Here is a 17449-nt window from a genome sequence, read left to right on the forward strand (position 1 = left end):
TATAAGTGTGCTGTGTGTGGTTTTGCTTGTCAGTGTTAAAAATACGTTAAAGTATCCCAAGTTCACTACTCCGCTGCAAAGTCTGCCCTAGTCACAAGGACAATAGCAACTTTCTCATTTTAGAGATTTTCTTTTTCTTTGTCTCTCTAAAAGGCTAATAAAACATCCCTTGCAAGGGAAGAAGTTGCATTTGTGCTGAGAACTTTCACCAAAAAGAAAAAATAGCTATGTGGCATCCATATTTTCACGGTTACAGAAAAAAAAAAAAAAGACTACCACCTCACATACAGCATGCTGCTACCTGCTACATTATGGCTGATGTGAGAATTTGAATGAAAAGGGAAAAAAAAAAATTAGTAAAATGAGATATCTATTTGCCTTCTTGTGGACCAAGCACAAAAATTTATTCTGGTACCTTATTTTCTTGAACACATTACACTTCAGAAAGGCTTTTTTTGATTTTCATTGATGCATTATACTATGAATCTACTGTGGTCACTCGATTCTTATACCAAGATAGCTGTTTGCATTTGAGTACTATGAAAGAATAGTAGTAGTGACAGGTATGGGCAAGAACTATGATAAAAGAAAAAATATTAACAGGTAGCAATTTCAATGTGAAAGATGATGACTAATCAAATTGGGTAAAAATTAACAAACAGGAGTGCATCCAAGTACATATCCATTTTATAAAAAATTGTTTTTGTTTTTAATCTAAACCCTTGATAAAAGATGAACAGACAACAGATTTATTGCATATTTTATGCATGCCTTCATGTAGTACATTCCTATATTATATCTTATATGGAACACTAAAAAACTACTAGACCTTCACTGTACAACAGGCATTGTAAATTTTTGTTTAAAAGCCTATACAGCAATTCAGTTTGAGCTATACCTTCCTATTCCATGATCACAAAAAAATCACCTTGCTGCATTTATGTTTTTCAAAGTCACATGGCAACCACAGTAACCATTTGTATGGAAAAAGTGGTAACAGTAAACTATTTAAAGAGTTTGGTTTCTTCAAGGGGATTTGGCAGCTGGAACAAGAAAACCAGCAGAGACTAGCGAACCTTAGACAACAGCGAGAATCACTGGTGAATAATTTGTACCAGAAATCAAGAAATCTCATGACAAATAAGATAGTAAATGTGGAGTATGAAAGCATCGTTTTAGCCTTCACAGCCTAGAAGGCCAAAAAGGAAGTACCATTATCACTTACTTTCAAACTCAAGACCTGAAGCGCAGCTAAAACCATGAGGAGATCTGATTTTCTGAAGAGGGAGAAAAGGAGGAACTTAGAAAAAGCAACTGCTGCATTACAGGACCGAACACGCATAGGACAGACAAGTGTCTGCTATTTCACAGACTAACACTTTTGAGTCCATTCTAGCCCCTGCTGGTTTCAAAAGAAGAATAACCAGACCCACATGATTTTCTCTGATTCTACTTGTGGGGGCCATTCATTCTTCAGAGCTGAAGACACGCACAAGATTGATTGATACAAAGAACACCACTTCCCCCCCCCCCTTTTTTTTTTTTGGTCAGTCCTTTCCTCCCTCAACCTCCTCTCAACTCTTCATTACCATAGTATTTATCTGACAGAAAAAGGGCAGCTGGGGTATGGGATGGATTAAGCTCTTGCTAAATTGGGAGAGAATGGGATTGCTGAGCAGTAGAGAGAACTGCATGGACAAACAGATGTTAAAGAGAATCCAAAACCCAGCAAAGAACAAGCTTAATTTTTTTAGCAGAAGGAATTAGTTTTGTCTTTTAGGTTCAGTCCATCCTTTATCAGCAAGGGCATATCAGCTACATTATCAAGGCTTGGTCAAGGAAAAGGCTCTTTCATTTAACAGGGCACAGATCTGAAGATGGGAGAATGTCCTGCACCATGTGAGATAACTTAGAAATATGCATAGAACAGAGCAAAAATCCAAGACTGCTTTGCAGGAACAAGAGAGGTAGCAACCCTAATTTTAACAGGGCTTTTCACTGAAGGGAAAGAAGGTCTACAAAAGTCAAATCAGCTGATTTCAAATGGTTTGCATCCCAGGATGAATCAGGTTACACTGATTTAAGCCCAATTTAATTTAGGCAGGTTTTTAAACCACAAGAATAAGGACATTCTTAGTACATATCAATAATTAAACCAACATATACACAATTAGCAATATCCTACATAATAGTAAACGCTTAACAGCTTGTTTTCGGTTATCCTAGTTAATTTGTTAAAAAAACAAGCTGAGTAGTTTTATTGTACAATGTCTGTCATTCTACACACTTCCTGTAATCACCAGTCTCTGTAGCAGTTCAGTTCATGACTTTAAGATCCAAATTCAACTGTGTCTTCGGTTATTTTCTTAAACTCGTAGTTTCCTCTGCCATCCATATGCAAGTAAAACTGAAATAAAAGAGCATATGTTATCAACCACCAAATAGTTACCACATATATAAATGCCTAAATAAATTATATGTTGAAGTAGTTTTTATGCAAAATCTTAAACTCAGCTAGCCAGAGGGTAAGCTTCTCCCACCTCATGTTTCATTAAATTCAATTGCCTCTGGAAAAAAAATTTGAACGGTTTTTGTTCATATCATCCCCTCAGTCTGTTAATGGTCACACCTAGACTTAACACTGCTATCTTGGTGTTTGTGACAGTATACTTAAGGTACACATTCATCTCTATGTATTAATTCAATATTTTCCCCACACACATACAGTATGTCTGCATAAGTAGTAATAACAATAGTAAAATCTTCATTTGGAAGAAAAAAGTCCATGTATTATTAGAGATGAACTTTTTTTTTATTTGTAGATGTATTAGGTATCTTGAGAGCAAAAACTCCATGCTGTTTACTGGATTCTAGTTCAAGCATTTCTTCGAGACTAAGAAAGAAGTATCTAATGAGCCTTTCATACTTGTGAGGCTAGTTTTACAGATACATTTAAGGATTTTTGGTTACTTTTCCCTTCATAACTAGAAGTATAAGAATATTTCAAATAGTAAAACTGAATTATGAAAGTAAAGTTTAAAAACAAAAACACAGAACATGACCTATTAGGATGTAAAAATGAGAACACCTTGAACTGTAAAGTCAATTTAATAGAAAGTCAAACAAAACAACCCCTACCACCTACAGATATCCTTAGCAAAAGCAAAGGCTACATACATCATGATGTTTCCAGAGTGACTTTCTGTGGGAGACAGTGAAGAGAGTGATGCCAACCTACATGAAGAAAACATACACAATAAAGCAGTTAATTTTTCTCATGGGTTAGGTGTTATTTTTCAGCATGATCTCAGCTGAAGAGCTTAAATTCATAAACACAAACTTCCAGACTCTATTATTAACAGTAGGTATGTGTAGCCTTAATGCAAGACTTTGCAGTGTAAAAAAAAAAAAAAAGCAGGAGGGATTTATCTTTTATAATTGATTTCACCGTTCTTTTGCTCCTAATGATCTGGCAAAAGCTAGAATGAACTGGGCAAAGGAGGTAAGGCAGGAGGCAGGTAAAACAACAAACCTGGTGATTAAAACAAGTCTACCTTAACAGCAAAAAAAAACAAAACCACAAAAGCTATTAATAAATCAAAAACTTAAAGTGACAATTTAAAGGTGAATAATCTTCCTTTGTTTCCTTGCAACTCAGTTAATTATGCGTCCCTAACAGTAGGGCCAATTAAAGGACAAAATTACTCTGATGATTTAACAGGGTGACAATTTTTTCTTTCTGCATGGACAGCTTAACCAGGAATTCTATTTTTTCAGTAACATGCATTAGCCACTTGGCAACAGTAACTGTAAAACAAAAGCAGAAATGAACATTCAAGTTAACAGAATAACAAGTATATGCTAGACAGACTCAGAAAATTGTCAGGGTATTGATATTCATGTGGTAAAGTTATTTCAATAAATAATGTCCATTCTTCTGCAGACTCCTCATCTAGTGTCAGTTTACTACTACAAAAGGCTCCTTAAGTTCCCACTTCAAGTTTCAAGCACATATTTCAGTAGATGTGCAGATTTGCTCCGTTATCATTCCGAGAATACTGCTACTCAATAATTAATGTTATTTCAAGCCCATTCTTTCCCAAGCTAGGGGTGTGAAACTGAATCTTATTGATATTTCACATGGCACTACGTAGAATCTGAAAAGGTGAGTATAAGTGGGAAAGAAAATAGAAAACTGCATTTAATATCATCATGTTTTCCTGGAGTGCTTGGCTTTTCGTATCTCAAGAAAGATGGAAATCTTTATTTCCCACCTTTCACTTCTGTTGCCCTGGCCAAAAGAAGCCTCTTGAACAACAAAAAAGCATAAAATTTTAGATTATTTAATCTTCACTTGACATTCTAAGAGTTTATCTGGAAAAGTAAGGTCACTTACCAGTTAGTTAAGAATTCTCTGATGTAAAGAGGCCACATGTACATCTAAATTATTTTAAGACTACAAAACAATTATTGAATTCTAGTGTACTTAAAGAGTCCCTGCATGCCCTTCTAAGCATTTATTTTGTTTTTTAAATCTACACGAGGCATAAGGAAGAATGCACCTTGTGTCACTAAGTTTGCTGTTAACAGAGTTATAATTCTAGAAAACAAAGAGCTTACCTTTCGGCAGTGGCTGTAAATGTAGCCTTCTACATCAACGCTAACAGCGCTGGTGCATTCATCCAGAATTGCAAACTGGGGCTTATGATAAAATAATCTTGCCATCTGGAATGCAAGCCAAAAAGCTACTGTGAATACAGAACTATAACAAATAAGGCAGTGTTAGAAGTTAAACTAAGAAACAGTATCCAAAAATTTACTGTGGCAAGGGAATTTCTTTTAAGTTGGCACCCTTATCAGATCTCAAGATCTGAGAGCTGTATATTATCTTTACTTTTTAAAAAAAAAAGTTATTTTAGAACTTTTGTTTACATAATTAATGTGTATGGCATGGTAAAAGGTCAACATTTCCTATTAAATTTTGTGTACAATAGGCTCTATTTTAGGTTGTTTTCGCAGTATTCAGGTATTTCACATTTCGGGGGTTTCTTCTTTAAGTAAAATATTAATACTTAGTAAACAACAATTGCTTACAATTCAGGTTACGTTTTCAACCTATGTCTGGTATTTGTTAAGTATTTATGCTTTTGAGACATACTGCCATTCTCTGTTTTTCTCCCCCGCTGAGTACATCCATCCAGTCCTGAACACTATCCCAGCCTCCTTCACGTTCCAAGATTTGACCCAGCTGGACGTTATCCAAATACTCCTTCAGCACCTTTTATTGAAACAGGAATGACAAAAAGAGCTTAAATGCACTTAATAAAGTGACTGAAAAATGTTATAAAGGGTTATACTATTATACTGGTGTGCTATCATCCCTCAAATATTAAAAACAAACTACATGCAATTTCAGTATTTCTGAAGATAAAGCATTGCTCATCTTAACCAAGACAAGGGTTAATGAACTAATTATCATTACCTGGTCAGAAATCCCTTTCTTTCTCTGATCTTCTACAGTATCTGGATATATAACTTGATCTCTGAGTGTTCCAAGTGTCATATATGGTCTCTGAGATACAGTTAGAAAAAAAAAGGTTTGTCAAATATTTCTAAACTTAGTCAAAGCAGGAAGAAAGAAAACACTATTGTCAATTGAAGTACTTGGCCTCACCTGAGGAACATAGAACAACTTTCCTCTTACAGGTTTTGTTAAACGCCCACCAAACAAAGGCCACAACTGCAACAAGAAAAAGGTTTAAACGTGACGAAAAAAGTCCAATTACAACTGTGCTTTGGATTCTCCCCCATTTATTTCAAAAAGTTCCCTTACCTCACCAAGAACACGAAAAAGTGAGCTCTTCCCACACCCATTTGGCCCACAAATCAGAACATTTGCACCAGAGCGAACCTAAAAATGCAAAGCAAACACATTAAAAGGATAGTGAGAAAGGATTTCTGAAAGTTTCTACAAACATTAAGACAAGCTGGTATCCTTGTGGGCTTGTACACAGTACTTTCTGACATTACAATGAGTAATTTCAACCAATAATTAATTTTTTTTTCCAATAGTTTAGCACCAACTGCAGCTGTAAGAAAACACTCATAACAATAAAAACATTTTTTTCAAAATAGCTTATTGATGACTTTTTTGTTTTTTAAACTAACATGACAATTTTGTTCAAATTTAAGCATACCATATAAGCAGCTCTCCATTTTCGTTTCCACATTTTTTTATAAATCAGATTACCTCTGAAATTATCATCTTCACTTTAAAATTTTATACAAAAATAGTTTTCTATGATATTATTAAAAACTTACCTCAAAGTTAAGGTCTTGAATCAAAACATCTCCATTAGGTGTCACCAACGGAACATGATCAAACCTATTTGTATTGCAAAATTAAAACAAAAAACAAAAAAAAAAGAAAACAGTTGCCTAAAAGCAGCCGTTACTGAATGCTTACTCAGAGATTTAAGGAATAGGGCAAGACTTCAGCAGTACTTTTTTCAGTTTCCAACTAATAACAGTAAAGTAGTTCTTGAACCAAAAGTGATATCTTGGTCTTTAACAAACATCTAGAGATTATTTTTTTCCTTCATGTATTTGTTTTCTGAATCCTTCTAAGCCTTTGGTGTCCAAAACATCTTGTGGATACAAAACTACATTTAAGGATGCATTTCATTTTAAATCTGCTAGTGGAAGTGTAATCTGTTGTGGTTTAGGCTCGGATGACCACTAAAACAAACGACAATTCTAGGATACAAAAACGAATGCTCACCTCCCCCTTGTTTGCTTTTTATTTTTGGTTTGGTTTTGTGTTTGGTTTTTTTTTAACTAATAGCTCTATCATCTCCTCTTCTTCTTCCTCCCCTTTTTCCCCTCCGTTCCACTATGTGCTTTCCACATTGACCAGACTGAGGCTATTTAATCTCTTAACTGGCTTTACTTTATACCTTTAAGTAGTACTACTATGTCAATACTATGTTCCTCAGTCTGCAAAGAACTGAGGAACTGATCGCTACTTGAGTACATCAATGAACTGTTGAAGCATACAGAATTACAAGCAAATATTTTGAAACTGAATAGACTTGCTCCAGATTTTTTACAGCCAAATTATACCATGGAATTAAATCTATAACTGATGTATTTCTAAGAAGAAATTTGATAAAGTGTTAACAAAATGGTCTGGGAAGTCGTATTACAAAGGACAGCAGGAAATGTTACCAAAAAGGCTAAGTCCAGCCAGCGTAAGATGACAAGGATTGACTTACAGAATAGAAATGCGGAGTGGGAGTGTGATGGAATTATTTGCAAATAAACTAGAGTACAACAGAAATTGCAGACTGTAATAATACATATTAAAATCTCTATTAATAGTGGTAGAGGGAAAGACTTAAAAGCCAGGCTACGTTACAAATAGTATTTGTAAGTTGTGGAAACTTTGTAAACATACTTGATAAGGTTATCAGTGTTGATGATTTCTCCAGATCCAGGTATCAAAGGCAAAGCTTGCTTTTTATCTGCATCTTAAATTAAGAAAAAAGTATTAGACACTGGAAGACTACATGGAGCTACACATATTGCATACGACATCACATCTACCTTTTTCTTGCGATACCATAGTACGCTGATATTTGCCACTATTCAAGTCCTTCAGAACCTGCATTAATTCTGTAATTCGAGCTGTGAAACTAAAAAAAAGTATATATATATATAAAAGTAATTCATTTTTAGAAGTTTTAGAAATCCATAGAAGCTCTAATAAGTACTCTGTTAAACCACCAAAATGACAAAGCTGACATAGAAACAGAATGTTTATAATTTAAGAGTTGCACTGAGGTTGTCCAATATTCACAAAAACCTTTTCCTGTAACAGCCAAATATTTGATAACTTTTCTTCTTAAGACGTAAAAAAAACAGTTTGGTAAATAATCAATACGTAATTGATTGGTGAGCGTTTGACAATGTCTTTTCAATTAAACATTCAAAATGTATGCTACTACTATTCAGACATGAAATTACTAGTGGTCATAATTAGCATGTCTTCAGAAAGGTTTTCAGCATAAAGTGTTTCTAATATCTAGATTTTTATGGTGCTGCAATGAACAAAGCAGCACATAAGCTCATTTTAATTCTACAGTCAGTTTCTTAAAATGAGATGAGAAACAGCAACAACATAACTTTAAGAAAGATTATTTTACACAACTACTATTAAAGCTTACCCAGCCAATCTTGTCATTTCACGGCCTGCTAGGACTATTCTGCCCAAAGCTTGGGACATTCTCAGTAACATTCTTCCACTTTGGTAGTAATCCTAGAGTAGAAGAAAGTTTCTTTATGTGGACTAACAAAATTTAAATTCGGGAAATTGTTTTAATTCTGTTCTATTTACCTCCAAAAGTTCTGCATGAGTACTATTCTGATGACGAGGATCAGCCAGGTTCAAAAATGGACGACTAACAACCAGGTAACCAACTACAGTGGCAAGGTCTGCAGTTTAAGAATAAATATCAAGCCACACATTAATTGAAGCAATAAGAAAAAAGACAATTCTCATGTAAAAAGTTTAGTGTTTTGTTATTCATAGCAATCCATTAGCACAGGACAAACACTTACATTTGGCAATGATAGTATCAATGAAACCCATAGAGAACCGGAACAGGATGAAATTATGCAAGTGTTCCACCTGGTAAGTTACAGGAGAAAAACGGTCAAACTCTATCAGTACCTGTTTTACTATCTTTTCTTATTTTACAGATATTTGATTCCATAGTTATTTTTCAGCAAGTCACAGACACCTCAACATCCCTGTAACGGTGACGAGCACTACACAAGTGTCCCTGCTGGCAGAGACTTGCACTCTAGATCCAAACAACCTACTCATGACACCAAGCAGTGAGAGACTAGTAACTGTGGTGGATGAAAAGGAGGTAAGTAGCACAAGAAAGACCATTCTATCAGAAACTTGTGTTCTGCTTATAGCCTACTAATTAATTTTTAAATCTAATGACTATAGCAGCATAAACACCAGGCCACTATAATTCAACTTACATTAATATATGTCAAGAATCACCATGATAAAATTAATTGAAGTTTTGCTTAAGATGTTTTAAAAGATAAAAGAAGTCCTACCAGTTTACGGAAGGTTTTGTGAATAGTCTGTTTTTCTCTCAAGTTTCCATTATAAAAAGCAATTTCTTCGCTAAAAAAAAAAAACACAAAGCAAAACCAAACCCTTAAAGAATGCAACTTCATTTTGTTAAAGACAGTCTTTAAAAAAGTCAGCCATAAAACACAGCAACGTAGCTCTTTCAGGTACCTTATGAAATAAGAGTTTGTACTTTTTCACCATAGTGGAACATAAGCTTATTATACCCCAGCTATAGTTTGTCTTTTGAATTAGGAATAAAATGCATATACAAATTACTTAATAATAATCCGCATAAAGATGCAAACATATAGCTCAGAACTGATAGCATCAGACTTTCCAAATATATTTTAACCCAGCTTCCATTTACACCACAGTATTACTGTCACTTATATCTTGCCATCCAAGTAAATCTATACCTGTTTGTAATAAGCCGTGAGTTGACGTATCTGTACTCCCCTTCATATTTTTGTTCTATAATAGTCATCTTGCCAATTGGTCTCCTTAAACGTGTAAGGAAAAACCCTGAAATAATTAAGTACGCCATCATGCTAGCTGGACCCTGTGAATATCAAAAAAGAATAAAGCCTTACCATCTAGAGTCTCAAATTGTAACACCTGTATTCAAAACACCCAGAAAGCATGAATCCTTTGATTCTCACCTCCCATTTGTCTATGTGACCAATTCAATTACTCTTGTCATTCCCTTCATTTTCCTTTCTTTTGTGCTGTAGATATTTTTACTAATTTTACTAATTCTCCGTCCCCAGATGCCCTTCCCACCCCAGCCTCCTACTCCAGTTTTTAATCATCACCCAGTACAATCTTTATGTCCTACTGTCGTAGCTTATTTCATAAATAATTTCCTCATTTGTTCTCATTCCCCTCCTCATTTCCTCTCCTTCATTTCTACCTACTTCTTTTTCTCTATATTTGCTACATTGTCATAGCAGTGAATATTTCAGCCCCATTCCCTTCTTTGATCCATACATTTCCAACACATTTCCTGCTTCTCTCAAGCAGTCCTGGTAGGGATCTCCTATTCTTCCGGATCCTAAGCTTCAACAGACCAAACTGCACGCTTAAATATTACTCAAGTGTGGCATGGCATAAAACCAAAGGTATAAACTGAATTTGGCATAAACTGCTTGTATTAAATAAGTATTACAGAGAGCAGTGCAAAGACATCTGAAACTGGAAAAGCTACCTAGGTTCAGATAAGCCTTACTGCAGTCTGTTTCCAGAAAAACATATGTCATAGGTCCCAGAGCTACTTCTTATCAAATCTTGAACATTTTTGATACCACATCATTTTATTAAGCTGAATAACTATTTCTGAAGTGATTCAGCTTATTGGGGGAATATAACGGTCATACAACTCAATGCAAGGAATGGCTACCCTTAATAGAGGCTGCAAAAAACCAGAAAACTTATTTTCTCCCTTAAATGGAATTCATGCAAGATATAAGTACCCAGAAGGGTACTGTACTAAATGGGATTCCAAAGTAACCGTTAGAAGAAAATAAAGAACTTTATTGTTTCTTCAAATTGTTAACTGAATGCCTGCAAATTCTGATTTTTGTTTTGCTTGCCTCAAGATAGAGAGCACTGAAGAATACAAAACACTAAGTGTAAAAACATATTTTCGGTACATCCCCTCAAGTAATCGATGAATCTATAAATATTGTCTAGAGTTTTCCTCAGACTCCAAACAGGTACACGGCTCTAACGAAAGAAGGGAAAATTTGCTTATTATGCTAAAAAAAAAAAAATCCACTGGATTTACCTGAGCTCCTATTGCACTTGTCAGCTTGAAGATGTACAAAACTATATCTAAGAAGGGCTGTAAGAGATGCATAGAGGGGAAAAAAAGCATTAGAACACCAACATAAAACAAATACAGAATGGTCCAGAAACCACCAACCACCCCAAGAACAGTTACTGCTCCATATTAAAAGCACAATACTGGTTAACACATTATACAAACTCAATGCTAAAACAAAAGGAACCTCAGCCACATGACGTTATCCTGAAAACACTCACACAAAAATAGAATGTAAAAGCATCATGATATTCAGACAAAGTACACAGAATCATAGAATTGTTACAGTTGGAAGGGACCTTAAAGATCATCTAGTTCCAACCCCCTGCATACATACCATACAAAAAAGTACTTTACTATATTAGGTCTGTAATAACATTCTGCTCACTAAGACAAGCTGACTAGACCCCGTGATTACTTAAATGAAGTAATTGTGACAAATACTGAGCAGAAGGTCAATGCCATATAGCTGGCTATGTACCTGACAGAAACAATATTCCTATTTGCCAGCATCTTGTTCCATACACTCTCCCTCACAGCCAGGGCAGCCAAACTACAGGCTTTGTAGCAAGAAGTTTTTAGCACATCAACTTGTGTTTAGCTTTATACTTCTGCTTTTATGAACAACAGCTTCAAAAAAAAAGTTTAGTCTAAAAATTTCAACAGTATTCTACTTCATTACCTAAACCCCCTGAAATTTACAACAGGAATAGAGGGAAATGCTTATTCCACCAAACCTCCATACCCAAAATAACATTTGTATGTTACTAAAAGCTAGCCATTGATTTTCTTCTGAAACTTAACTAGCTGAGAAAGCATATTCATCACTGTCCAACTGCAAAAGAATGTGCTAAGTTCTTTAAAAGAAAATTTAATACAAATTATAACAATCCACAACAGCGCTTTAGCAGAGGTCATGGAAAGCACAGAGTATGAAATGATGTAATACCATAAACAACTTTTTTTAGCACTAGACTCCAACCAATACACATATAAATGCAAGCAATCGTTTTGAGCTCTGACATCACATCCTAGATGTTCACAGCTATTACTGAAAGTTCTCTTTGAAGAGACTTACCTTGCTAAGATTTGAGTACAGGTCCACTACACTGTTGCAGAATTTTTCCACATCTTGTGTAAGGAGTTGATCTGGATTAGCTATTCTGTTGTCCAGATTTCCCATTTTGTAGTACGTATAAGCTCTGAAACAAAACAATAGCTAAGTGGCAGAAAAAAATTCATTACCTGGGATCTCAAATAATTGTAAGCCCCCCCTTCATACAACCGAGATGGAAAGTAGTTCAAACGTTAATTGACTGTATGGAGTCAACATAGCTTGTACTTCTGCCTGACCAGATCCACATTAAATCCTGCAGAACTGTTTAGGCTTCAGGACGTCTTAGCTGAAGCTCAGACCCATGCTGCTCTATGCACTGCTGCTGCACTTAAGAGTTAGAAAACCCTCACAAAATCTCTGCATCAGCACACCTGACAAGCAAAATTCATTGCAGAAGGACACAAACGCTACTCAAGTTCATGCATCCAATACAGTCTGCAGGATTATTAGCTCCATATGAAAGCAACTGAAGTACTTTGGAAGCTGACCCAGTAATGGAAGCAGTACTGTGCATTTTTTTCATTTTTTTTCCCCAATTGAGCCAATTTTGCTGTCTTTGTATCTGTGTCACATACAACCTAGACATGCCATTCATCTTTAACTGCACATTAACTGCAGCCACAAGCTTTTTCTAAACAGTATACCTAGCCTATTAAGCATCTTGCTACCTTCTTACCATGTACTTGAAATGATTTGGATTGATTTTAATCAATTCAGTTTTTAAAACCTTTAGACATTAACAAGGTATTACTTACTTAAGATATTCCTCATAGAGGTATCTGGTAAGTCTTACTCGGAAGCAAAGTTTCAATTCATTTAGACCATACTTCAGGAAGTTATTCACTAAAGAGATCTAAAATAAGAGACAGTACTTCAATAATTAGCTAACAAGATTTAATATACTTAGATCACTTTGCCACATAAAGTGTGCAAACACTTTAGAACAGGTGAATTCTCCCCTTGAAGTCACTAATACTACTAACACACCTAAGACCAACCACAGAGCATCTGCAGGACCATTAATTAGGTTCCTGTCTACATTTCTTAAGATTCCAGTTCCCAGTGGATCTCACCACATCAAAAGATTTAATATAAAATTATGTTCATATAGCATATCTTCAGCTCTTCTGATAAACTTTAGAAAAGAATCACCATTTGACAATCATTACCTTAAACTGATTGATTCACTTTTAAATATATTGTAAACCAGATAACATTATCTATTAGGTAGTAACAATTATTTCTATCTGGTGCAGGTCAGAGATGTTGACAAGCTGAAGGAAAGTTAAACAGTGGAAAAAAAAAACCATAACAAATCTCAGAAGAAGCTGTAAGACTAAAAAGAAATCTTCATCTTCAATGGCATCAAAAGAATCCCAAATCTACAATGTTGAAACATCATCCAACCCATAAGATGTTATTACGCAGTACCACAGATGGAACGTTAAGCTATCAGTCAAAATTGCTATCAACAAAACCAACCTGAAAACCTCAACATATCTGTCAGAAAAATAGTTGCAATCAATAAGGAAACATGCTGATAGAGCCTCCCACAAACTGGAGACAGAAAATGAAACGTGTCTAAATGCAGACCTGCATGTAAAACAAGTCATTTCCATGGGTTTTAAGACACTCATTTGATATCTTTTCCTCAAATTCTTAATTTACATTTAAAACATGTTCTACTAAAAGGCAAGCACAAGAAAAGCACTTACAGCAGGCATTGCAGCGATGAAGTTGAACAAATATTTCTTGAAATCTTTTCTGCTGCGGCCAATGATAGCACTGTAAACAACGATCAGCTAAGAGTTAGTTACAAGAGAAACAAGAAAGTATAAACTAGCATGTCTTAAGTGGATAAATTCTTAGTGGACCACATAGAGAAAAAAAATCACGGTGGAAATCTGTAGTATCAGCTGTAGGATCAAGTATGACAGACTTCTGTAAGTTAAGTGATAAGCGACAGACTAAGCAACTATCTTCTTTCTTCTGCAATAACTACCCACATTAGGGGCTCAGAAATGCATGGTCAAAGAATATCTGTTCTTTTCCTTCTTTGCTTTCATAGTTTGTCACAAGAAGGAAAGCAGTCCTTCCATTCTACAAAACACTGAAAGTATCTCCTGAAATACAATATCATTTTGAATTCACACTTTAAGACAAATTCTGACTTGCTTCAATTAGCAACAAGAGCAATAAGATTAATCAGAGTCTAGAAAACACTTTCTATAGCAATAAGACTGAAAGCATTGTGTTTATCACTCTAAAGAGCAAACAACTCAGTAGGAAGAAGTAACAGTCCTAATATCCAAGTAACAAGTCTGGGTCTATGACATAGAACCCCTATGCTGCTATTCTGAAGTGTCACCTTGGACATTCAGATCAACATAAGATTTAGTCTTCAGTGTACAAAATGTGACCAAAAGAACTGAAAATCATTTAATAAGTAAGTGTTGGTTAAAAAAATTAAATTGTGTCGAACAGCAGAAAAACAGTTGATTAAAATTTTTTTTTTCTTTAAAAACAATATAGGGTTCCCCCCCGCAAGAACTGCAACTACATCAGTTTTCCCAACTGTTTTATATAAATAAGCAAGCTATGTGTTCTGACAGACTACTTTCCCTGTTAAACACAAGAAAGACTGTTTAAAAATAACAAGTTTATAGATACCTTTCAATAACTGTTCCATTTTGAATCATCCAAATATCACAATAAGTGCGGACTACCAGCATCACAGCAATAAGCAGCAAATAACCTGTCTAGTACAAAAATAGAAGTGTAACAGTTAAACAATGGATAAAATATACCACTTTTCTGATAGATATGGTTGGAGCACTTACTAGAAGAGAGTAGTACCCTGCTGCCCCCAGCTAATGTAATATTTGCTTAATTTGCAGGAAACACATTAGCATACAATATTTTTAATAAAATATTAATTACATTTTTATGGATAGTTTGTCTTTTAAAAAGTTGTATTTGGTTGATATGTATACTAGACATAGCCTATAAGATGGAGGATTGCAGGGATAAAGACATTACTGCTATTCTGAGACACCTTTCTGCCATAAGCATAGAGTCATATAGGTATAAGGGTCTTCTGAAAGTCACCTACTCCAACCCCCCCACTCAAAACAGGGCCACTAGTAACCAGTTAGACCTTGTACCATTGATCAAAAACCTTTAAGCCCAAGAGTCCAGACAGTTTTCCGTCCACCTCATGTCCGCTCATTCAGACAATTCAGTTTGGCTACCAGGGTACTAGGGGAGAGACCTTAGCCTCAAGGCCTTACTAAAGCCAAAGTATTCGACATCCTCTGTTCTTCCCTTACCCACAGAGGCAGTCATCTCATCTCTGAAAGCAATCAGGTTAGTAAGGCATGATCTGACATTTGTAAAACCAGGCTGGCTGCAATCACCTTTTTGTCCTTCACGTGGCCAGAGTTCGCTTCCAGGAGGATTTGCTCACAGCCTTACTAGGAATATGGCAAGGCTGATCAGCCTGCAGCTTCCAGTTTTTGAAGACGGGAACGATGTTTGGATGTTTTTGTGATTATCAGTAACCTCTTCTGATGGCCATGACCTTTTGAAGTTGATGGAGGCCAGCTCTGTCAGCACTCTGAGGCATTCCTATCCATGCTTCTACCTTCAGTGTACTTCCTTTTTGTGAACAAGCTGTTGAAGGTCCCTGTTTATCCAGGCTAGCTGGCTGCCATGCTTCCTCTACATTCTGTATGTTGTACAAGCGCAAGTCATTGCTCTTGTGCCTGATGTATTTCAAAGTTCTAATATATTACAGTTCATCACTTACCTTCTGAGCTCAACTAATGCTCTCTTAAAAAACGTAAGTATTCTGGAAAGCATGAGAAAGATGCTGAGCCAAACAATTTTATCTTGCTAAATTCTAGTCTGCATAGTTTTCCTGAAATGATGCTAACAAACTTTTTGACAAATTCACTTTCCAATAAGGGTTGCCTAGATCTAAGTTACAAAAGCAGAACTATGGATGAATAGCATGCTATTTAAAGATGGGACACATTTGCACAGAGAAATGTACTACATCAAATCAAGCAAAACTCACGATGTCCTTTTAAAAGATACGCTACAGATAGTAATTATTAGCTGACAGTAAATGGCTTATCTTGTAATTGAAACCAGAATGCAACTTTTTAGTGATTTAACAACTGAACACACATGTACATTTTTAAACTAGTATGTTGCTATTTTAAAAAATGTAGTACAACTTAGTCCTATTCAGGTAAAGTATATGCTTTTCTTTACATTGCGATACAATTACAAAAGAAAACTTGACCCCAAAATTCTCATTTTTATTTGTTACTGCAGGCAATACTTACCTCTTTACAAAGTGTTCTAGGGACCATTATTTTCAGGATTCGACATATTCTTGCAAGAAACACTCTGTCCACCATTGCTCGCTCCTTCTTTCCCTCTTTCTGCTGCACATAGAACAAGCAAAATAAGAAAACTGAGACTTTTTTGGTAATGTATTATTTAAATGTTGATCTGATATTTTCCCATTCATATTTCAAGCTACTTTCCTTCCTTCTGCAGCATTTGCAGTATTTCCCTCCAATTTAAGACTGGCTCACACAAATTAAATGAAATGTAAGAATCGGGAGCATATGCCCTCCCAGCTAACAGAAATCCTAAGTAAGAGAACTAAGCTTTCCAAAAAAATTGCAACAGGAAGTAGCTACCATGATATAAAACAGTATTTATTTCAAATCTACATTAAGAGTGATACACAAACAATGCAGACCACTGCATTAAAACATCCAACTACAACTTAGAATACAATCTGCCATCTCTTAACATTGCTTGTCTCTAGAACACCATTGGCCAGTATTTTTAAAGATTTCTTCCATCATTTCTCCAGAGCATCAATGGTTTAAACTCCTTGACTGTAGAGCCCAAACTTGCTTCAAGTGAAACCAGAGTTTATTATTCCTTTACTTCTAAAAAACAGCGCAACACACTCCTTGTGAGCTAAATCTACCAGATTTAAAAACCCTCTTATACCGAAACACCTTCTATTTGATTCAGTTGCATTTCTTTATTCTGTATAACCTTATCTTCTGTCCTGACTAATCCGAGTACTTCTTAACAAGCTAATAGTCCAGGTTTTCACAGTTGTGACATCAGGATTCAGCCCTAAAAACAGACTAAAAGGCCATACAAGTGTACTTAAAACAAGGCCTGTCTAATCAACCTAATCCTGCTATCTTTACCACCCAAGACTTACCTGAAGCATAAGTTATCAATACCTATAGTAATAGTACAACATGCTCAGATGGGAAACCTGAAAGAAAAAACTAGGGAGACAGGATAGGGAAGGCAAAAA

The 17449-nt window shown here is 35.4% G+C and overlaps 1 protein-coding gene across 2 annotated transcripts in view; it reads right to left on the bottom strand.

Annotated features, from left to right (window-relative positions):
* Window positions 1-681: 681 nt before the first annotated feature.
* The window catches only part of ABCD3 (ATP binding cassette subfamily D member 3), a 31781-nt gene continuing 15013 nt past the window's right edge, over window positions 682-17449 (bottom strand). For both annotated transcript variants that reach the window (XM_074597381.1, XM_074597380.1), the window contains exons 3-23: window positions 16443-16544; window positions 14761-14849; window positions 13806-13875; window positions 12846-12943; window positions 12052-12175; window positions 10938-10994; window positions 9571-9713; window positions 9136-9205; window positions 8620-8689; window positions 8396-8493; window positions 8226-8317; window positions 7606-7694; window positions 7457-7529; window positions 6322-6385; window positions 5834-5911; window positions 5675-5740; window positions 5483-5572; window positions 5159-5278; window positions 4621-4725; window positions 3178-3234; window positions 682-2407 (exon numbers count right to left, since the gene is read on the bottom strand). In XM_074597381.1, coding sequence (XP_074453482.1) covers window positions 2330-2407; window positions 3178-3234; window positions 4621-4725; window positions 5159-5278; window positions 5483-5572; window positions 5675-5740; window positions 5834-5911; window positions 6322-6385; window positions 7457-7529; window positions 7606-7694; window positions 8226-8317; window positions 8396-8493; window positions 8620-8689; window positions 9136-9205; window positions 9571-9713; window positions 10938-10994; window positions 12052-12175; window positions 12846-12943; window positions 13806-13875; window positions 14761-14849; window positions 16443-16544 — 1833 coding nt within the window. In that variant the 3' untranslated portion in view covers window positions 682-2329. The remainder of the gene's footprint in view (window positions 2408-3177; window positions 3235-4620; window positions 4726-5158; window positions 5279-5482; window positions 5573-5674; window positions 5741-5833; window positions 5912-6321; window positions 6386-7456; window positions 7530-7605; window positions 7695-8225; window positions 8318-8395; window positions 8494-8619; window positions 8690-9135; window positions 9206-9570; window positions 9714-10937; window positions 10995-12051; window positions 12176-12845; window positions 12944-13805; window positions 13876-14760; window positions 14850-16442; window positions 16545-17449) is intronic.

The sequence above is a fragment of the Larus michahellis genome, chromosome 8, assembly GCF_964199755.1.
Source record: "Larus michahellis chromosome 8, bLarMic1.1, whole genome shotgun sequence".
Taxonomy (NCBI): Eukaryota; Metazoa; Chordata; class Aves; order Charadriiformes; family Laridae; genus Larus; species Larus michahellis.